The following is a 24,174-nucleotide window of genomic DNA, read 5'->3' as shown; positions in this document are numbered from 1 at the left end:
CGCTTTTTCGTTTTTCCCTTCCTCCGTCTGGTCCATATCTCTCTTTTGCTCGCAGCAAATGCTTTAGGCAGAAGAATAAACCCCGGCACTCAAAAATAAGTGCCGGTGCTCAGCACCGGAAACAACGAGCACAAATGAAGCACTGAACTCCTATCTCCTAAGTAAACAAATGGTAACCCTCAGCCAGTTCTGGACAGTTTGTTTTCAGTGTGTGCACACAACTGCTTATTTCTGTTTGCTACAGTGTCACAAGGAACCAAGTGTCACACACGAGCACACCGAAAACACAGACATGTCACACATAAGCAGTCTGAAACGTTGGCAGCTGTGCACCTGATTTGAGTGCCTGGGCTGACGCACTCGGCTCCGTTACTCACCCAGCTCAGCCGCGCACACACACTTCTGAGTGCATTGGCTAACACGGCTGCGCGCGCACACACACGGGTCAGCCGCATACATGTTTTGAGTTCCTAGGTTGACAATGAGTTCACGTACACTCAATCTTCTGCTGCACGCAGCTCCAGTTCAGACAAGGACACTCCCCTCTGCAGCAGGCGACCCCAGGTTACATTTCTGAAAGTGCAGAGCCAGTGAAAGTGGGAGAATGTATAAGGAGAGAGAGCGAAACAGACACACCCTCGTCACAACCTGCAATAAACTAAACTTCACTACTTCTCTCCGGCAGGAACATGGCGGCAGCAAACCATCTCCAGAGCCTGAAGGAGGAGGCCTCCTGCTCCATATGTCTGGAATATTTCACCGACCCCGTGTTTGTGGAGTGTGGACATACCTTCTGTCTGTCCTGTATCACTCGGTGCTGGGGGGCGCTGCAGACAGACTTTGCCTGTCCTCAGTGTAGAAAAACCTCTCAGAACAAAACCCTCCGACCCAACATACAGATGGCGAACGTGGTAGAAATCGCCAAACAGCTCCAGGTATCGATTGCGACTCCGCAGAAGGAGAATCTGTGCCGGGAACACGAAGAGAATCTGAAAATGTTCTGTGAAGATGACCAGGAGCCCATCTGTGTGGTCTGCAGCGTGTCACGTAATCACAAGCCTCACACAGTGCTCCCCATCCTAGAAGCTGTCCAGGAGTACAAGGTATGTGTGCTGTAGGCTAGAGCTGGGTCAGGGATAGAGTAGGCTACTGCTCATGCCGTTCAAGGGCCTACCGAGGAATATATATCATTCCTAATGGACGTGTCTTATGCCACTGGTCTTCAAACTGCACCACACACCTCAAAATACATCTCAGCACCTTCCCAGTCATTCCTCATGAAAGGTCACAGTGGGCCCTCCGGATACATCTGCTTACAGCATGTTACAATCACGTATATATGTCTGCCCTTTTAAAAGGGGTAGCCAACTATACCTGCAGTGGCTGAGGTGTTAATTATGTTCAGAGATGTCAAATAGCCCAATGTCATGTGCAGCACCTACAGCAAGTTCTGGTATTTTAGCCATCAGCATTTTGAGACTCGTAGATTTGTTTTTAACTTTCTAAGGATGGGACCATACGTTATAGCATGCATACTGAATGTATCTGAAATGCCAGGGTTGGCTGAAATGATCACACAGGGCAAGGGGCCAGTTGCCAGCTGCTCTGGAGAATATGGAAAAATAAAAAAAAGTTTTTGTTTGGGTCAATATTTCTGTAATTCCCTTTAAAGCCCAGGATACATTTTGACTCATTTGCTTACAATATATTTTCAGTTTAGTCTGTGTTGTTGTTGTTGTTGTTAATTCATTAAGGCTAGAACATTGCTCTTGAGTATTTATTGTAATACCCCATTCTATTTTACGATCTCACTTGTGTGTTTTTTTTTTTTTTTTTTTTCTGTATATAGTTGGTTAGCATGAATTTAAAAACACGCCTGCGAATGAGGTATTTGAATGGGGACGTGCTCTTAAGCCAACTAAATGTTTTTAGCTTGCGTGCAGTATTTAATGATATAGAATAATTTTCAGAACATAAGTTTATCCTTTTAGGGGCCCCACGAGGACTTTTTTTTTTTTTTAAATTTTATGAGGGTGGTAAAGCGTCAGTAAAACGTTTGGAAGACCATTGTCCTATACCAAACAAAGAAAATAAAAACTTACAGTGCGATTCAAAAGTTCATTATCATACTGTAGACCTAAAATAATAATCTTGTGCAGTGGTTGTGGAAATATAGCTATTGGGATTATCGAAAGTGGCCTAAGTGTCTGTACTGTAGGCAGGGCCACTGGAATTACGTGGCAGGGTAGGGCTAAATTACGCATCAAGAAAAGGCAAATTGTGCCGCATAGTGCAGCACGTTTTCTGAAAGTATTACTCCATTATTTGTCACTTCTATACCTGTTGGTACTGTCTGGAGTATAGGTTGCCCCTCATTATTGCCAGCTTAACACCCAAGCATAGCAATAAGCATGAGAAATTTTACCAGTCAACATTTGCAAAGAGGCCTTCCACTGTGCGGAAACACGTGCCTCTGCATTTTTAATAATTTTGGAACCGTTTAAGCTAGAAACAATTTTTTCTTTTAAAAATTGCAGATTATTCAGCAGATGGTGGATTATGGGGCAGATTCATAATTATACAAAACCACGTCGTGGCCGCACAATGGCACAGTTCGTCAGTGGCCCTGCCTATAGGTCACTGATGGGGAGAGGCTGGTTTCAGTTTACTGTTGGAAGAAAGAGGATCTTAGACCGATACAGTGTGATACTGAGGTGACTTTGGCACTTCAATGTGTCAGTCATCGTTTGAAGGGCTCTAATAATGAAACTAAATATTTCCTTCAGAGCAGGATTCCCCCCCCCCCTCCCCGAATGACTACTGGGTCTACTTGCTTGCTGAACGCCCCCCCCCCCCCCCCCACCCAAAAAAAAAAAATGGTGTGTCCCAATAAATACCCTCAATAATAATTAATTGGGAAGCTATTCCAGCAAGCCAAATTCATGAAATAGAGGTCTTTACAGATCCTCCTTCTTTCCCAGGTAAACAGTGAACAAATGATTATCAACTGCTGCTCTGATTCTGCCATTAACTTGCAGAATTGGACTGAAATTAAATTAATTAACATATTTGTGACATGGCAATCCGGACTTCTTACTTGATTGTTATCAGTGGCACAACACTCAGCAGAGCAGGTCCACGACATGATGGTGACTGGGGCTCAATGCAGACAACCGGTGAGGTGAGCACTTCATTTACGCAGTAATGTAGGTAGGTGATCCACACTCTGAGGAGCAATGTAGGGACCTAGAACTAGTCCTGTCCCTTGTTCTGAGGAATTACTGATCCATCACCTATGAATACACCAAGGTAGTTCCAGCTGCTGCTTTGCCAAGCTGACCTATGCAAGAAACGACCCCATTCGTCTCTTAGCCCCCCATCCCTTGCATGTGGGTAGGTGCCTGTCCCGTGACTGTACAAGTCCACAGAGACATTCAGGAAGGCAATCTCATTCTGATTGATCACCCTGGCAATAACTAATACCACCAATCATACTGTCACAATGCAGAGAACCAATGAGACAAGAAAGAACAGTGCACTTTAATCGCACTCCTGAATGTCCATTGGTGGTTTTTTTTTTTTTTATTTTATTTTTTATTTTTTTTATTTTATTGTTGTGCTATAACATATGCCACGAATAGCTCCAGTGCTGAGGTCTGCGACCTTCTCTCTAGTGAGAGTTACTTCTGAACAGGGAAAATCATTGTGAGCTACTAAAGGCCAAGGCCATTGCGCAGTGTTACTAGACACATCCCACTAAGCTAATTGACTATGTTTAATGTCCATACAGTTGTAAACTATTGTTTGAACAAAATTATTTTCGAACAGGGGATGCTATGACAGGGCTGACGTGTGCCGGTGAGAGCGTGGTCTTCTGTGCATATGAGTGGGATATATGTGAATAGGTGAAAGAGAACCTGTGTCATATGTACTTGTGGCACAGGACATACCTTTCCCCATATGGGGAACCCTTGTATGTATAACATAAATGTCCAGCCACTTTTGTAAATGGGAACATTTCAAAGTGTATAACAATGTTCAGCAAAAATATTTATAATATGGAAAAATTTTCCACACTTTAAAAATTTCAGTGTCACAATTACAGACATCAGACATCTTGCACCCAGTGGCCTGTAAACAGGGTGCCACATTTATAATAAAAAAAAAAAAATACAGCCATTTATTTAAATTAGAGGAATTTAGAGTGAGGAAACATGCATCATGATGTATTTAGAAATAATTGATTCAATATTTCATATAAATATCTTTCTTCACTTTAAGTTTCCCCAATAAAAAAAAAAAAACGACTGTACTTTTCATCAAAAAATGTAGCACAGTATTGTAGGAGGCTGGACTGGCTTGTATTGAGTACCAAGGGGTACTTGCACCTTGCACCAGGCCCAGTTATCCCTTATTAGTGTATAGGGTGTCTAGCAGCATAGGCTGATAGATAATGGTAGCTTAGCAGAGCAGCTTAGGCTGAACTAGGAGACGAGTGAAGCTCCTACAGTACCACTAGTATCACTTACACAATATCCTAAGAAAACACAATACACAGTTGTACTAAAAATAAAGGTACTTTATTTTTATGACAATATGCCAAAGTATCTCAGAGTGTACCCTCAGTATGAGGATAGCAAATATACACAAGTTATATGTACACAATACCAAAATATGCAGTAATAGTATTAGAAAACAGTGCAAACAATGTATAGTTACAATAGGATGCAATGGGGACACATAGGGATAGGGGCAACACAAACCATATACTCCAAAAGTGGAATGCGAACTACGAATGGACCCCAAACCTATGTGACCTTGTAGAGGGTCGCTGGGACTGTAAGAAAACAGTGAGGGTTATAAAAATAGCCTCACGCCGTGGAGAGTCGTGCAGAAGTGTTTTCCCGCCGAAAGACCGCCAACAAGCCTTGCTAGCTGCAAATCGTGCAGTTAGTGTTTTTGGATGCTGCTGTGGCCCAGGAGGGACCAGGATGTCGCCAATTGCGTCAGGGGACAGAGGGGGCGTCGAGCAAGACAAGGAGCCCTCTCAGCAGCAGGCAGCACCCGCAGAAGTGCCAGAAACAGGCACTACGAGGATGCGTGAAACGGTGCTCACCCGAAGTCGCACAAAGGAGTCCCACGTCGCCGGAGAACAACTTAGGAGGTCGTGCAATGCAGGTTAGAGTGCCGTGGACCCAGGCTGGACTGTGCACAAAGGATTTCCGCCGGAAGTGCACGGAGGCCGGAGTAGCTGCAAAAGTCGCGGTTCCCAGCAATGCAGTCTGGCGTGGGGAGACAAGGACTTACCTCCACCAAACTTGGACTGAAGAGTTACTGGACTGTGAGAGTCACTTGGACAGAGTTGCTGGATTCAACGGACCTCGCTCGTCTTGCTGAGAGGAGACCCAGGGGACCGGTGATGCAGTTCTTTGGTGCCTGCGGTTGCAGGGGGACGATTCCGTCGACCCACGGGAGATTTCTTCGGAGCTTCTAGTGCAGAGAGGAGGTAGACTACCCCCACAGCATGCACCACCAGGAAAACAGTCGAGAAGGCGACAGGATCAGTGTTACAGAGTTGCAGTAGTCGTCTTTGCTCCTTTGTTGCAGTTTTGCAGGCTTCCAGCACGGTCAGCAGTCGATTCCTTGGCAGAAGGTGAAGAGAGAGATGCAGAGGAACTCTGATGAGCTCTTGCATTCGTTATCTAAGGAATCCCAAGAGCGAGAGACCCTAAATAGCCAGAAAAGAGGGTTTGGCTACCTAGGAGAGAGGATAGGCTAGCAACACCTGAAGGAGCCTATCAGAAGGAGTCTCTGACGTCACCTGATGGCACTGGCCACTCAGAGCAGTCCAGTGTGCCAGCAGCACCTCTGTTTCCAAGATGGCAGAGGTCTGGAGGAGCTCTGGGCACCTCCCAGGGGAGGTACAGGTCAGGGGAGTGGTCACTCCCCTTTCCTTTGTCCAGTTTCGCGCCAGAGCAGGGCTAAGGGGTCCCTGAACCGGTGTAGACTGGCTTATGCAGAAATGGGCACCATGTGTGCCCATGAAAGCATTTCCAGAGGCTGGGGGAGGCTTCTCCTCCCCTGCCTTCACACCATTTTCCAAAGGGAGAGGGTGTAACATTCTCTCTCTGAGGAAATCCTTTGTTCTGCCATCCTGGGCCAGGCCTGGCTGGACCCCAGGAGGGCAGAAGCCTGTCTGAGGGGTTGGCAGCAGCTGCAGTGAAACCCCGGGAAAGGCAGTTTGGCAGTACCAGGGTCTGTGCTACAGACCACTGGGATCATGGGATTGTGCCAACTATGCCAGGATGGTATAGAGGGGGCAATTCCATGATCATAGACATGTTACATGGCCATATTCGGAGTTACCATTGTGAAGCTACATATAGGTAGTGACCTATAGGTAGTGCACGCGTGTAATGGTGTCCCCGCACTCACAAAGTCCGGGGCATTGGCCCTGAACAATGTGGGGGTTCCTTGGCTAGTGCCAGGGTGCCCACACACTAAGTAACTTAGCACCCAACCTTTACAAGGTAAAGGTTAGACATATAGGTGACTTATAAGTTACTTAAGTGCAGTGTAAAATGGCTGTGAAATAACGTGGACGTTATTTCACTCAGGCTGCAGTGGCAGGCCTGTGTAAGAATTGTCAGAGCTCCCTATGGGTGGCAAAAGAAATGCTGCAGCCCATAGGGATCTCCTGGAACCCCAATACCCTGGGTACCTCAGTACCATATACTAGGGAATTACAAGGGTGTTCCAGTATGCCAATGTAAAATTGGTCACTAGCCTGTTAGTGACAATTTGTAAAGAGCGAGCATAACCACTGAGGTTCTGGTTAGCAGAGCCTCAGTGAGACGGTTAGGCATCACACAGGGAACACATACCTATAGGTCACAAACGTATGAGCACTGGGGTCCTGACTAGCAGGGTCCCAGTGACACATAACAAACATACTGAAAACATAGGGTTTTCACTATGAGCACTGGACCTGGCTAGCAGGATCCCAGTGAGACAGTGAAAACACCCTGACATACACTCACAAACAGGCCAAAAGTGGGGGTAACAAGGCTAGAAAGAGGCTACTTTCTCACAAGTATCGACTGGCCACTGGGAGCAAGAGGTCTGCTGTTTGTAATTGTGACACTTTGAAATGGGACACCATTAAAATGAAGTTAACTTAATCATTAATTTAACACTTCATTTTAGTATTTGTTTTCTCCCATGTGAAAGAATTCAGAAACATTTTGCTCTCAACTCAAACTAGTAGAAAATGACTTTTAGTTAAGATTTCAGTACTTAATTTCTTCCACCCTTGTGCCCTCAGGTCATAAACCTGACTGCAGCACTGCTCATTTTTAGGCCCTGCTATCTTCAGCGTGAAGATAATAGTGTAAAATAAACACATCCTTCCTGTAACTTTTAAAAGGGAAATGTGACCGTGTGCTTATTTAAAAGTGACCTCAACGCTGTGAGCTACTCTGAAGGTGTCTTCGAGCTACCTGAAGCTTATAATTGACTGATTGGAGTCACCTACTCCAGTGCATGCTTCAGCCAAATCTAAAAACAAGTAAGTGTCATTCTTTGCCTCTATCCTCCTTTCAGTATTGTTTTCTTCTTACCTTCCTTCTCTCATTTCTTATTTCTGTGTATTTTTAATTTTTATATTTCTTGCCTTGTTTTTCTTTCTCCGCATTGATCCTGATGTGTTGGCTCTCATTGTACCAGTGAGACTGCTGGATTCGGGTGGCAGCCCCCTAAGGTTGTGGGGAACTGAGTCCAATTCCACACCTTATGACAACTGTCAGCCTAACCCTTTCGGCCAGCTATCCGCACCTAGAAGTGGCAGTGATTTGTGGCAGCTGTGTGCATGACATTCTGATTTCTAAGGGGAAATCGTGATGGAACAAATCTCATCCTTTTCTCTGTTACATTTGTCTTACACATGTAAAGACAAACAGAAGCAGAAATTGGTTCAATATATTTTATTGAATCAATCATGTTCTAGATAAAATGGCATGTACTGCAATGATTAGGATGATAAAAACGCAGCAGTGACAAAGAAAGTGAAACATAAGAAAAGTCCCACCACAGTGTCAAAATGCTAGGTGTTGGAATTCCTACCAATGCTATTAAAGTACTATTAGATCACAGCAGTGGTAGCCCTAATCCGCCCATCAGGATCCCTAGGAAGATACCATAGCTCTACCTGAACATGGTAGTAACGAAAGGGCTGTTGGTCTACAGAGAGTCCTCTCCCGTGTAGGCGGAAAAGACGTCAAGTCTCAGCAGGCAACTGCAATGAAGCTACAGCATGTAGTGGCAATTTTTCTGGCTGGAACTTTCCCTCTAACGTATAGGGGAACAGATGTTTTCTAATAAAACAGCTGCTGTTTTAGGAAAACTGCCCTAATATAAAAACTAGTGTTTTTTCATTAAGTGGCAGAGATTGCGGTGTTCCACTTTGTGCCAACAACATATTGGAGACCGCCTTGAGCAACGCACAGAATGAGAATGTCCGAGTAAAACTAATGGAAACTGTTTCTGTGCTAAGTGTATGAGATAAAGGGAAACAAAACCACCTCAGAAGAGAGCTTCTGCTCTGAAAATAAAATGAATTGTTTTTAGGCTAAAGGGCACAAGCTGCAGTCCTATGACTAAAATAACATGCCTATAAAAGCTGCTAAAATAGCCTCACAACACCCTCCCCTTGTCGATTCCAAATGTAGAGGTAAACCCAGTCAAAACTGCATTAAAATGAATTAAAATATCTGTATATAAATAAATATCCAAGCTCACAAGCAAGCATACCTGAAGCAGGCCAAATTAAACACTGCCAATTAAAAACAGAACCAGTTTGGTGTTAAAAACCGAATGTCAAATTTAAGTCATTGTCATTTTGAAAACTGCCAATTATATCCAGGGCAATTGAATCGAGGAAAGATCTCACTTCAGCAGGTGTGAAAGCAACCAGATCGTTGCAAGGCAAACCAAAGAGCTCTTGTGTTCCAAGATCTCAGCTCTAACCAGGGGTGGTGCAGGTGGGAGGAACTAATCCGTGTAGTGCCAGATGTTGAAGTTCTCAGAGCCACTTGATCCACAAAGAGCGGCTCATAGGAGGCTTCTCATAGCAAATGCACCTTTGATTTGCATCTCTGGTAATGAGCCCTCATCGAGAACATCAACGGATCACCATCCAGAGAAAGTAAGCACCGCGTAGAACTTCACAGTTGTAGTGCACGTTTGAAAAGGCATCATAGACCATGAAAGACTGGTTGCACACAGTTCAGTACTGGTCTAAATGACAGAGACCAGTTGCACACCAGTTCCTCAAAGAGCGGTGCTCCGAAATACTGCATCATATGTTCACGACACAGTTGCGTGCGGGGAAGCGCCATCAGACCTCTTTGTTGAGATGGGGCAGCCATTGCGAATATAAAAAAAACAATAGCAACAGCAGAATGCCACCAATTAAGCCCAAAGTAATTTGGAATCCCCAGAATACACCCGATAATATTGAGCGTAGTGCTTAAGGTATTATGCCAAATATAGATGAGAATGTGCTGACGAACCAACATCTTAAAAGAAGTGTACAATCCATTACGTTTGTCCCAAGAGATCACCAAAGTGTCTCAAAGTTTACAAAGGACTCTATTTCTGTGGATGACGTTGCTACTTGGAGCACGTAGGTCTCGCGGGCAGTTGTCAGCGCTACATGTTTCTGAAACAATAGAGATTTTAGTCTGCTCAGCTTGTCTAAATTTATATTAGAAGTAGCAATATGAGGCCAGATGTCTGCTTGCTACTTTCGCTTTCGTCTGTTGCCTGGGGGGGGGGGAAGATGATACCGCAACAGGTTACAATTTGAGAGACCAAACTACGTAGGCAATTCCAGCTTGCGTTCCGCAACAGCTCATGATTTTAGGAAGCTCTGTGCAAGGAAAGCTTTTCATAAACCATTAAATGGCTCATAGAAGTCTTGTATTCACTGCTGCTAAAAAAAAAAAAAAAATACCTCCTTTCATGCCATTGAAACATCTGAACGAAAAGAGTAGCTCCCACACCTCAATAATGTAGCTATCTCCTAACTTTTTATATCTTCCTACAGAAATGTTTCAAGTAGGATGTGAATTGGTGTTGAACAAGGCAGATTGATAACCCCATGAACATAGCAGACTGCAGGTAGTATTTCTGGCGCAGTAAAAGACAACTTTTCGATGTTGAGCATAATATAAGTAGCTTTTTTCTTAGCCATTATTTGTTCCTGTTCCACTAAATTAAAGGTGGCAAATAGGTCTCGCGCTCTAACATGCTTCCATGGAACGCAACCATTCTTCAGTGTCTGTAGTGTCCAACCAAACTGCATAATAGACCTAAGTTGACTGTCCATGGTGTAAAGCTGACATGTCAGTTTGCATGATGTCAATTGCAGAAGAATTGATGTTAATAGTGTATATATGGTCAGACAAGGTGTTAATACTGTTCTCTACAACGGCTAATGCTATCTGTAAGTTTTCCTGCTCTGTTTGCCATAACCTGGCTGCTGCTTCTTGTCAAAGTTTCCACATTTTATTGTAAATTGCGTACAAGGAGTGCTTTTTAAGTTCTCTTCTGGGGCCTAAAAAGTCTTGCAAGCCTGTTTTATTTGATAGGAGATTGAGGTGTTCTTTTACAGCATGTAGTGAGGATCTTTTTAACCATTGCTGGCATAATTTTCCTACACTGTACCCGAATGCTCTGATGAAACTAGCAAAGGTCTGGTCTGTTTGATCTAAAACCCCCCTGTGGAGTTTACAAAACGTGCATAACAACCATTTGTGTCCACTGGCCACAATAACCATCGCCAGCACTCGAAAGTGATGTTAAATGTTCCATTTTTGGACCCACCCATCGAGCTGATCTTCAGTTTCATTAATGAATTTTTGCCATTTGTTAAATTTTGCAGGAGTGGGGGGATACTGGGTGTACTCAATTCTTTAATTTCTGCCAAGCCTAAATGATTTGTCTGCTGCACTGTCATTTAAAAATATAATTTGTAAAGGTATCAGGCATGCTCTAAATAAAGCTTTCCTTCCCTGTATTTTCCAATGTCTAGTTCCCCAAACACTCTTTAAGCCAATCCACTTCATCTAATTTTCATAGCCTTCTAAAGCCAACTGGGAAACAAAGGAATCCGAATAAATCAATTTTGTATCAGTTAACAATACATTGTGCATTTCCATTTGTGGTAATTTAAAATAATAGGACGCAGCATTTTGAACATTATGCCCAGAAAAATATGTACACTTTTCCATATGTTTTAGAACTCCCCACTGGTGGGGTAGGACAATGTTCCCATTGTTTATAATTGAAAATTGTCTTTTGGGTACATGCTCTATGAATGAAAAGATGTCCATAATAATTATAACAGAACATGTCACCATAATTTTCTTTTGTTTGGTAAATGTCTTCAGTTTCAAATGTAGTAAAGTATTCTAATTCAGATAGCATAGCATCAACTGTTTTTACATCCCAGTCATCAGAAACAACCACAGGTGTTATAACATAATTTAAAGAAAATTTGGAAACGTGAAGTTTGAAGAGCCTCAGTCAGGCCAAATATATAAACGGAAACTTTATCCCAAACAATCCCATCAGGAACTGGTATATCTGAAACATTCACTAGAGACAAGTCTCGATGGACCTTATGTGAGGGAAAATGTGGTTTTAGGACCTCATCCACATGTTTGGCTGCAGAGCGTTCAGGAATGACCATGTATCAGTAAGAAAAAGACACTGACAAAACCAATCCAAAGAAGAAAGGCAAGTACAGTTAGTTAAAGCCACAGATAGATTCATGGATGAATAAAATAATTATCTTTAAGCCAGTTTATCATCTTACGTGCTCTTGACGGTGGTGTTGCAGAAGTAGTGGATGAGTCATTGAAGGAGTCATCTTGATCAGCAGAGTATCCAGAAGCATTTAATGCAAAGGCTAGAGTCTTATTAGGATGTGTAGAACTGACAGAAGTCTCCCTTGGTGGTTCGTAGTAGGCAATTTGCATCCGTTTGAGTTGCATTTTTGTAGTAGTCTTCATTATTTCTGTTTGCTGTAGATGAAGTTAGTGGTACTAATGAAAGATCATTTTCCACCCCCCGAAGTTCAGGGTCATGTCAGGATTGCTGCTCAAAACCTGTATAGGAACTTATGGTCTGTAGTGAGAAGGATTCAGGAACTGACTAGGAGTCCACTATGTCTCCTGTGTAGGATCAGCCACATGTAGTTTGACATTATCAATAGAGACAAAGTGGTTTTCTTTTGATCCAGTCAGTGTTGGTACGATAACAGTTTTGGTACCTTGTATTCCCAGGACTGGAACTGGTGCACGATCTGATGGAACACACTCCCTTTTTCACAGCAATCTTTCACATGAGAACCAAAGCTTCAAGGATACATCGAAATACTACATTTGCAGTCAGCTTCTCCTAGAAATTATAAAGACATATTACAGTAAGCAAGATGGCAACCAGACATTAGCAATTTTAAAATGCAGGCCCACAGCTTAAAATGTGGAAAAATACACTTGCATTACCATTGTGTTACATGTTACTATCCGTATAAATCAAAACATTAAAATTCAAAATAACGTCTTCATATCCATCAAGCTCTCTCCTTATTTCTTTAAATTTAGCCATCTGTCCTTCACTTCAGCAATTCATCATTCACTCTATCTTTTTACCCTTTTATCCACCCATTTATTTCTCAGCCCTTGTCGTAGTTTGGACTCTGGCTCCGGGCAAGACTGCTGGTTTAAGGATGACCGTACTTTTGTTTGTAGGCGACTACGCCTTTCCTACAACAAGTCGCAACTGTTGTCCCAACCTTACCGGCTCACTAGCAGCACCTCACCAGAAACACAATAGTGAAAGGTGATTTGTGGCAGCCTTTACGCATGGACTCGAGAATAAGACATCTCAGAGAGTGTTGTGGTTAAACAGAGATTACCCCTTTCTCACAGATATATCATGTCTCATACAAACACAGGCAATGACAAAGATGCAGTAGTTTCAATAGTTTGTATTTACAATAACTTCAATTTGCGATAAGTTGCATGGGCTGCAATGATTAGGATAATGAATAATGCAAGGAACAGAATTGTGAAGATGAGTCGTCATTGTAAAGACCCCCACCATCTTGCAATGCATAGAAAAGACATACGAGATGTAATATACCCTAATGTGAAAGGCTTAACCTCCTACCTAAAGGAGAGCTGGGTTTGCTAAACCTAATCTGCCAATGCCATGTCCATGAGATGAGCCCCCAACCCGTGTTACCTTTGAATGAGGTCTCTATCTCAGACTCCGCAGGGACACGAAGACTGGGTTAGCGTCAAGACGACGTGCAGCATCGATATCAGCAATGGTGGCGATGCCCTCTGGTCGGAATCCCTCTGATTATCTGTCTAAAGTGTGATGTATTTATACAGATCTACAAGGACCCCTGACGTAGGTTTGTTCCCAAACAATAGATAACAGACATGCTTGGGACGGCAATTAATATAAACAATCCCTCGAAAGTATAGAGAGGGAAAATCCCTAAGTGTTAACACCTACTATTTATTTGTCTTTGTTGCTTGATCTTGACGCCTTAGCACGGTGACACTGATAATGTAACTTGTAACAAGTTGATTAACTATCAACAAGGCAGCCATCTTACAAGAATTAAATAATTTAATGGGCTAAGAAAGAGCAAGCTAAGTAGGTTAAAAGTCACTAGGTGACGGGGCATGAGTCTGCAAGCCAGAGGCTAAGCTAACTCCTGTTATCCTATTAAAATGAACTAGGATTCACTACACCCTGTCCCTTCCTTCTTTTCATGCACTCTTTTATTTGTTGATGCACCCCACAGCTCAATCATGCTATTCTCACGCAGTGGTGTATAAGCTTCTGTTCCGAGACCACCTGCAGTCTTTGATCTGAGAAGGTAAGGAATTTTGTAAAGAGGTTGTGCCATAAATCTACTTGTCCTGTTTAAAAAAAAAAAAAAAAAAAAAATATCCACTTGGCCCGTTGGTGCCATGTAGTGTGGCGACAAATTATAGCAGCAACCGTATTATACAAGAGCTCTGTGAATATGCCAGGGCTTATGCTATGCTAGAATTTGAAAACTAGTAATTTCCTTATTTTACTACCTTTCAGTAGATCTAAATACTGGGGCTGGAGGTAGGGGAAACAATAGTTCTGGTTTTGTAAAGCCCTTTTGAGTCTGTGTAAACTCACTAACTTTCATGTTTTAGGAGTTTGCATCAGCTCTTCTATAATCTTTACACATACTGGGAAAGGTTAAAATTTAGTCCTAACGAGGGCAGAAGTAAAACTTCTTCCAGGGTTCTGAAAAAGTGGCTGGAGGGAAACTGAACTTGTAGACGCTCAACAGATTTACACCTACATATTTTCTTGTGCTCAAATGGCATTTACAAATCTTTGTGAGTATGATTTCCTGGCCTACTTCTGTAAAAACTTGAATTAATGAAAACCGTAAATCTGCAGTAATGTAAGGACATATGCCATGGGTGCACTTTGTGATTTTTCTTTAAGAATCGTGCCCCTAATTGGTTATTCAAGATCTTTTTGCTTTTATTATAATTCTAGCTCTCCAATTATCAGATGGCTTCCACTGTAAGTGACAGCTTTCTGCCCTTCTATAAGGAGCATATTGGCACAAAGTTGTTTTGTTCGTGCCATAACTACTGTAGCAATGTGTGCTTTTTGAGGACACAAATATTTTTGCTTTTTGCCAATGTTTGATGGTCCCACAGCAATAATGTGTGGTGTGTTTTTTTTTTTTTTTTTTTTTTTTTTTAAATTACAAAAAGCATGTCAAAACAAGCTACACGTTGACAAAGCCAAAAATCTGACCACCAATGTCAGACCTATTGGCTTTGCCAATTCTTGTTTATTTTCATGTTTCCATTAACCTCGCTGAAACTATTTCCAATTATTTTTCCATTATAAATATACGTTTTGGAAAAAATAGCATGCATCAACAAATTTTTAATCAATGATGCTTCAAAGAAATGGCACCTAAAAAGTTTAGCTGAATGTTTCTTAGTTGCATTTATAGTGAACATTTTTATTTTGAAAGTGAAGAATCTTAAATCTTGCTTTCAAACTTCTGCAGATATTTGCATCTAATCAGAATATTTTGGGAGCATTCGATGTTCATGTTAAACTTTGTAAATGTGTGTACACATTTTTATATTGGGAGCAATGTCAGCTGTCCAGTCAGAGCTTAAAACGTTTTCTTAGAATGCTCACCCTAATAAAGGCTTTGTAGTAATGAACCATAAATACAAGTTCAAACAGAATTAACATATGGACACAAACATTACATTAACTGCAGACAATGCCCTTCCCTGATCCATAATGTGGTACTGCAAACTAGCAGCCAAAGGGGTTTGTGCTGCAGGGGTTTGGGCCTACTTGTCCCAAGGACAAAATCAATATGAAAACTAGTTGTCCTTGACCCCAAACAATATGTCCTGGGAGTCTGGCTGTAGGAATTCCACACCCCTGGTTCAGTGTCACCATTCAGAGCTCAGGCTGCTAAAGTATGTGGTTTATATTCCCTCTGACGTTTCTTATTCCTTTGACTCGCCTGTTGCAAGGTACATGGGGTCATCACCTTCATCCTCATGCAGACTTAGACCATATGTTCTTGAGGCTGCTTATTACTAAATAGCACCATGAAGCTCGTTCAGACCTGCACGGTCTAGCAAACTTACTCTAGTTTTTACATGCTAAAGATTTCTGCCTACATGGGAGGTACTAATATGGCATCTTAATATGATGTTATGTTGCCGAAGTATGCACAAGTAACATTCTCTCTTTTTATTTATTTTTTATTTTCATGAAAAACCATTTGTTACCTCCACTTTGTACATCTTGTTACATGCTTCTACCTTGACTTCTGTCGCCAAACCGAAGTACCACAGCGTTGCCAAGAGAAGATGTCCATCATCAGTAGTTGTGGCCATTGAACAAGTCTATCATCAAAATTGCGTGCCAGAGATCATGTCCATCATAATTCAAATGATTGCTAACTAACATCACCAAAATATCACAAAATGCATATTGTCATAAATGATGTGCCACCTAATGTGCCCATCAGAATACATTGCAAGTCCAAAAGATGAACATCCTATTAACAAAAACACACAGTTGTCTGGGTTGGACTGAGAAGGGAAATAGGCCCAGGTGCAAAAGAAGTGGCCCCCTTTTATTAAATGAGATAACTAAAAAGTGGTTTATATTTGTAAATTGGGCCAGTTCTAAATTTGTAAAGGTACGAAGACTGCCTGGATTTAAGCATACTTCTAGTAAATGTTTGTTTTAATATTAAGAAAATCAGTAGTGAAAACTGACCCAGCAGACCATAAAACCATACCACAAATGGGCAAAAAAAACTAACTCACACACTAGTCTGTCAGACCAGCCCATCGGGCACTGCCTGATGGCCCCATAGGCAAGTCGGACCCTGAGAGTTGCAGTCATCTATCAATAACTTTATGGTTTTGATAATATAGACTTTCTTCTTTTAGGAAAAGTTTCAACGTTGTCTAGACCCTTTGAAGAAAAAGCTGGAGGATATACTTGAACTGCATCAAAAAGAAGAGATGAAATTGAAACAGCTAGAGGTAAGAGAGCATTAATTGATATTCCAGTAGCATATTTGAAAACTGAAAACATTGTCTTGCTTTATCATTTTCAAGCATGACCATAGCATTCGTGTCAGGTGTTCAATATACACGGTTCTAGGTTGTCCTGACTATTGTTTGAAACTATCACAGACAACTTTCTTAAACTTAAGTGTGTAATGTTGCTCCAAGTACCTACTGGTTTGACAGTTATTATTTGGATGTCATGTAAAGTTGATAAACTCCCCAGAACTTAGTTAACTATATCCTTGCTTTATGTTTAGCTACCTTTCCCGGGGGTAGAGGGCCTGGTGAGGGGGCAGGTGTCCATAGCCCAGGAGTGATGGTAGCCAGGGTATTATGAAAGTGCATTACTACATGTTCAGGCGTGGCTCAGTAGAGTATCCAGGTTCCCTTCCGGTATTTGGTGTATTGCCTGTTTGTGTAATTGAACAGTGGTCACTGCGATGGTCTGTGTTCTTCAGCTTCCACTTCAACCTCCCTTCGTTACAGTTCTTAACCACCAGGACATCAAGGCTTGTCCTTGATGGTCAGCAAGACTGGAATCTCAGAAGCTGGTGCCACCCTCCTGGGGTGTAAATCCTCTGATGGGTGCTAGTGATTGGAGGTTGCAAATTATAAAACCCAGGTGCAGTAGTGTCTTTCTTAATCAAAAGGTTTGCACAGTATCCCAACTGGTATTTTGGGTATTTGCCTGTTTGTGTAGTTAGACACTGATCCCTAGGAGTCTGCATTGCTCCAGCTTTCATTGGATTACCATACAGAGCAAACTACAATTGTCTGACTACTGGCTGTTCACTTCTGAGTTTCCCAGAAACAAGCATCCATTAAGTATGGTGGATTTACAAACATCATCTCTTGATAAACACATTATGTATTGAGTAAGGTACACTTGCCCTACATTACAAGGATATTGCAAGAGTCCAAAGGTTCCATGACCATATAGAGGAATGAGGCCGAAGGCTGAGGTACTTTATAAGGTCATGAACTTAATCCGTTGGAAAGCTCCAACATAGAAACATAAAGGTATGTGACTGCACTCATTTTCAAAATTATATAGATGGTGTCACACTTAAGTGTCATTGAACGAAATGATATAATTCCTTACTGATAATAAATGAGCATATTGAGGTATGGGATATTCTGTGTGTGTATATATATATATATATATATTACACACTTCTCTTCCGTGGATATAGGAAAAAGGCAGCACTCCACAGCCACAACGAATTCAATCATGTTTATTCACCTACAGGGACGCGTTTCGGCGTTACCGCCTTCATCGACCTGTGAGCCGCCATTTTAGCTCGGTTTTTATACTCCAATTACAATGACCTCAATTAACATATATCATGCGAAAAACAGTTTTAGTCACAAATTTTCACCATACATTTCAATTAAACAGCAATTAAATACAATTAGAAAATATACAATGTAAAAATGCATTAGCTTGTCGAGTGTCAATTCTTCAGTGTTTATAAAATGTGTTAAACTAACCCTCGCCTATAATCCATGAATACAACTATCTCTATTCAGTCAGTGATCCTTTTCAAATTCATTACCATTATGATTCAATAATAATATGCGTGCTGAATGATGATCTACATGAAATTCATTCCTTTATATACCCTTATTTTCTTAGTGTATTTATGTATACATGTATAGTGACAAAATATTCTTATCAATCCTTATGAGTATGGATCTCTCTAAAATTACTTCATTAATATAAGTGAAAGTGCATCTCCTCACTACTATTCAATCCATTTGGCTCTTTGGTATCAAATGCCAATATGTATTTGGATTCTAATTTCCTTAAATGTTTTTCTCTGTCACCTCCCCGAACATCTTTTTTCACTCCATCTATCACGCTATACATTATTTCCTCTACTTTACCTCCGTGTACCTCATGTATGTGTCTAGCTACCGGGTAAGTCTCATCTCGATTTGAAATTGCCCTCAAATGTTGCAAAATTCTTAGATGTACCTGCAATTTTGTGCTGCCTACATACATTTTGGGACAGCTGCATTTTAGTATATACACCACATGGTCGCTTTTGCAATTGTATTTGCCTCTGATAGAGTGTATGATTTTGCCTCCTACTTTAATAAAACTGATATTCTCTCCATTTTTACAGGCTTTGCATTTGAAGCATTTATAGAAGCCATCTTGGGGTTTGAGCCATTTAGTATTAGACGTTACCTTTCTCACATCACTCTTGACTAAAATATCTTTCATGGATGTTCCTTTTCTGTATGTTATAACAGGTTTATTACTTAATTGTTCCCCAATCACAGGATCACTCTTAAGCATGTGCCAATGCTTACTTTCTCATCTCCAAGTGTGCCATATTGAAAGTGGTTATAAACCTCGTTGTATTCTCTAACTTGTTCGATCTCTGTCCTGTTCTGTTACATGTCCTAGATGCTCCCCCGTCTTGTCTAGAAAATAGAAGCAAATCCCTGGTACGTGTAAGGGAAAGGGAACGCCACAAGTGGAGTGTTTTTTATATATATATATATATATATATATATATATATATATATATATATATATACACACACACACAAAGTGTAAATTTATTGAGGCAGTGTTTGAATGAAACATCAAATTTGTTGGGATTCTGCTGGTTACAAGATTTGTTTTAGCTCTGAGCGCCTAGAGGTTCTTTGGAAAATGATGAAAAACAACAAATGAGTATGTTTGCTATAAAATAAAACAGCAAAACTGAAACCAGATTGATGCGGGGGAGATGTGATGTACTTTGATTTGCATGATGACTAAGGGCCTCATTACAAGTATGGTGGTCCTTGGACCACCACACCCACATTGACGGTCGGACCACTGCATTCCGGGGGGTCCGACCAGCCAATTACAATCCCGACGGGCAGATCCGCCGTCCCCGCTGGGAACATGGTACCTGACGGTGGTCAGAGTTGTACTTAGCCAGGGTGTGCTGAATTCCATGCCGCCTGGATGATTACAACTCTCCTCACCTCCAGCATTTCCATTGCAGTTTCACTGACATGGAAAGGCTGGCGGTGAGGGTGTGCCAGGGGCCACCGGGGGTGAGTGTGCTGGTGGCCACAGGGGGGCTCCTGCACTGCCCATAGCATGGGCAGTGCAGTGGCTCCCCTGACCAGCACCATCACCATGTGCACTGCAGACAGTGCGCATTCCGAAGGTGCTGGTCGGCCCCCTCTGGGCTGCAAGATATCACTAAGCTCTTTTAAGAGACCAATGTGCAATCTTGTAGCACTTTTCTGCCGGTCTGGCTGGCGGGAACGTTCAATTACAACGTTCTTGCCAGTGAGACTGGCAGGAATGTTGTAATAGGGCAGCGGGGGCACCACTGCCATGGCAGTGACATCCTCCCCGCGAGTTTAGTGGTTACGTGTTAGGACCGCCAACTCGTAATGAGCCCATAAGACTTTGTGTTGGTGTGCTTATCCCCGCTGCACAAGCCAACTACAAACAACTCATTCAACTTGTGACAATTTAAATAAGGGTATGCATCAAAAAGGACTGTAGTCAAGTTTACAATAAAATATATTATTCAGGTGGCCAGAATTCCGTTTAGGTGCTACAAGGATGGAGAGCTTCTAAGGACCTTCAACATTTGTATGTCTACTTTTGTTCTGCTCGCAGTGTGAGATTTTGCCAAAGACAGCTTGAGTCTGTCCTCTTCTGCTACAAGCTACAAATGGCTGACTGGGTGGATCTAAAGATGATGGCCCAGGCACACTACAATCCACTCGGGAAAATCCAGTACAGACAAAATTCAATTTATAAAACCGTGAAGTCATTACAGAAAGCAAAAATCATGGTTATTCAATTCAAATAAGCATTCATCATAATCAAGAGGTTTAACTTCATCGGCCTCTGGTGTAAATAAATAGCTAAAGCCCAGATATTAGTATAAAGTAAAAAAGAGAACTGACACAAGGTCTGTTTCTGCATATGGCAATGAAAAATCAATCAAAATATTATGAGTATAAGATCATCCTGAGGACTGACTTGGAGTCTGTCTCTATGAACTAAAATTAGCAAACATCTCAAATACAACCCATTTTGTAATATTTTATCAGCGAAACACTTATTACTGTGGTGTGAAGTGTCACCATAGATTTAACTAAAGAAAGATGCATCATAATATCATATTAACACTTAAGAATTATTATGACAAAGCCCACTCTAAGAACCCTAACAAAATCAGTATGCATTCCCTTTGCCCTAGATGCAGAAACCTTATTCTGGCAGATTTGCACATTTTTAATACAATGGACTCTTCAGAATTGTCCACAAAAACAGGAAAGACCCTTGAAACATGTTAGAAATCTAAGAACCATGTAAACAGTTACAACATGACTTGCTTCAGTACATTAAGAAGAAGCATTCTAATGCCATTGCAGCTCCAGTAGAAGAGGACATATTGTCATCTATTTTATGAAAGAAAGAAAATGTGTACAATGTGCACAGTACACTTTTAAAAGCCATTTATGAATGCTGCAAAATGAATGAGAGGCGCCAGCTTGATTTGACCTTTTGTGCGGCATAATTATATTAAAGCACAGAAAATGAACTTTAATATTTTATTAGTAATTCCACTCCGACAAGTCCTCGGTCTTTGAGAGTGGTGGGAGCCTTCAGAATGTCTCCTTGGGTACCTGCTCCATGTTTATTAAAGGCACACTATACTTTCAGGATGTTCATATCATCCTCTGCATGTGTTTTTATAATATTGTTGCTGCTCCTGATACACTTCTTGCTGTGTAGCAGCAGCAGCAGGATGTAGATGAATCTTGCCTTCTTCTGATTCCCTCTCCCCCCCGATCTGCCCCCTTCCCCCCCCCCCCCCACCCTTCTCTCCAACCCTCTTTCCTAAGGGGTATCTGGTCCTTGGGACTTATGAGGAAAGACTAGCAGCTTGCTGTCAAGGACATCAGCCAAATGAAGAATGTTCAGAGTGGCGTAGTCCATGTGCAGTCTGATTGCAAAGTTTTTTCTTGGCAGCTCTGCTGCTTTCACACACTCTAGATAAGCTTACTCCTCTGGAACACTAGATCATGTTATTGTGCTCCAGCCTAGGACAATACCTGGGTATAATTGAGTTGAGTTCTTAATCATGGAAATTTAGCCGATTACAAAGTTTCCTCGACTAACTGCCGTCACTAAACAATAGTCTCCCTTTACAAGCATCTTCTTGATCATCAAAACAGGCAGCATTTTTTTTCTTTATTCCAATTGGTTGGGTCTCCCCTATAAACACATCAATAATTTACACTTGGTGGGCATTTCTCTTCAGAGATGTCCTGTGGAGCAGGAGCTAAGGTACAAGGCCCAATTCATCTCCAACCAGCCTACAATAGCATCTCCTATCACCAGAACTTCTCCACCAAGTAGATTGCCCATTGCATCCTAAATTGAGTATCTGATCCCATTGCAGGACTGGCCAGCTGGGTAATCGGGAAAACGTCAGGGAAGCTGGAGCCGGTGTAGGCTTCTTTAGTCCCTTAGAGCCTTTAGGAAATGGTGCAGTGAGTGTTGCTGTCATGCCGCACCTTACTTTAGCTTTTGATTTAATTTTTAGTGAAGCTCTTTTAGCTTGAATTTGCATGTTAATAACCGCTACCTTGTTGCCACCCACATTCAGAGTGACCATAGATGACCGTCTGGACGATGGAGAACATTGCAGTCAAAATGGGCGGAATCCTGCAGCATAGCATTCATTTTATTGTCCTTGGTATTGTAGCTACTACATCGAAGGAAGAGCAAAGACAGGACTTGTATAATTAATATCCTGTTAAATTAGTAATGTGAAAAGGAGGCGACCAACGAGCATCCCCCTGCACCAGATTGAGCACTCCAACTGTCGCACCAAAAAAGATGTGATTTCAGAATGAGAACGCCCATCAGCAAGCATGTGGTAAACATACTGCAAAACATTCTGCCCTTTCGTAATAGCACTCTAAGAAATGAAGAATACAAATCTCCTTCTTAATGAAGTTTAAAATACCCAAAAGGAATAGAAACCACAAAACACGAGACAAAATAAAAATAAAAAATAAAAATCACTTAAACAGGCTTTTTAGAAACACAACCATGTCTTGTAAAAACACAAGGCTGATTCATTATAGCTGCATTGTTGGAAACATTTGTCACTGAACTTGGAGAAGACAATTCTACTACTCCACCCTTGGTATCTTTTGCTGGACCGGAAGATCAACCTGTGATGATTTATCATTGTAAACATTCCGCAAAAATGAAGATCCATTGGCACCTCTTTCATTCTAATAAACCAAATTAGAGTTAGGAGCATAATCCCACAGCAGATCGCCAAGAGATGCAAATTATTTTCCAGCACCAACCTCGGAAATCCATTCAAAGGCATCAAATTCCTTTTCACCCCCAACAACCATCAGCTAATTTTAAAGATGTGCATGAAAGTTGCACAATCCGGAAAGGTCCATTGAAATCAGTTTTAAAGCTCTAGTTTCTTGTGCTCTTTAACACCAACCAATATCCAACTGATAACATAGAGTATAAGGCCTAACATGCTGGTATTTTATTTTCTCTTGCACACAATTTACTTTAACTCTGATCTTATCAATATCCCCTACTTGCCCTCTCACTGTCTTATTGTTTCTCCACCCCCTGCTTTCACTTTGGAATTAAGTTTGAATGTGTCTTTCTTCCCCTTAACAACGCAAAAAGAGAAATATTTGTAACTGTATGTGGAGTGTTATGATAAGCTCACGCTTTTTCTCTAACAAACTCAACTACACCAAGACCACATGTGAGAGATGCCTGAATATCATCTTGAGTAACCTATTCACCCTCTCCGTAGCTCCATTGGATTGGGCACTGTTAAGATACACAGTATAATGCTCTACACCTTTGTCTTTCATTAATCTTTCCATCTTATCAGAAATTAGAAGTGATAAGTTCTGTGGGTGAACCTTCCGTGGAACAAATCTTGGATAACAAAACTATAGCAACTTGTGCACTCAGTGCCTCAATAAAATCATAATGGATCCATTTAGAGAAATAATCCACAATAATCCTATAACACAGATTGTGCTGCAAAGCATTCATGGGTCCTACTAAATCCAAAGCTAACGTTTCTTATGCTTTTTGGGGAAATGGTACTGACATCAAAGGCATGTCCTTCAACTTCGAATGTTTATTTCACAGCAAACTTTCTTTTCAATTTCCCATCATGGTGTCTACATCCTCATCCGTTGAAGGCCTCCAGAAAGAGCTAAGAATTCTTTGCCAAAGAAGATCCTAAATTGACAGATGTGCCAACAAAACTATCCTGTATTTTAAAGTGGCAGCTGGAAAAAGCTTACCCACCCTCAACAAAACACCCGACTCAATTGACAAATCATCAGATACATAGCAACAACTCATCTTTATGATGCTTAACATGAGTACAGCCGCCCTGTACCTAATCCAAAACATCCTTCATGATCAAATCCA

At 41.5% G+C, this 24,174-nt stretch overlaps 1 protein-coding gene and 1 long non-coding RNA gene across 2 annotated transcripts in view; one reads left to right on the top strand and one right to left on the bottom strand.

Annotated features, from left to right (window-relative positions):
* LOC138299236 (uncharacterized) overlaps window positions 1–392 on the bottom strand; it is a 68,085-nt gene extending 67,693 nt beyond the window's left edge. The window contains exon 1 of the long non-coding RNA XR_011204727.1: window positions 378–392. This is a non-coding gene — a long non-coding RNA (uncharacterized lncRNA). The remainder of the gene's footprint in view (window positions 1–377) is intronic.
* The window catches only part of LOC138299235 (E3 ubiquitin-protein ligase TRIM39-like), a 232,084-nt gene that overhangs the window by 921 nt on the left and 206,989 nt on the right, over window positions 1–24,174 (top strand). Inside the window, exons 2-3 of the mRNA XM_069237363.1 lie at window positions 686–1,103; window positions 16,578–16,673. Coding sequence (XP_069093464.1) covers window positions 686–1,103; window positions 16,578–16,673 — 514 coding nt within the window. The remainder of the gene's footprint in view (window positions 1–685; window positions 1,104–16,577; window positions 16,674–24,174) is intronic.

This window comes from Pleurodeles waltl, chromosome 6 (assembly GCF_031143425.1).
Source record: "Pleurodeles waltl isolate 20211129_DDA chromosome 6, aPleWal1.hap1.20221129, whole genome shotgun sequence".
Classification (NCBI taxonomy): Eukaryota; Metazoa; Chordata; class Amphibia; order Caudata; family Salamandridae; genus Pleurodeles; species Pleurodeles waltl.
Note: the sequence above shows the minus strand (reverse complement) of the source record. Positions and strands in the feature narration are given on the sequence as shown.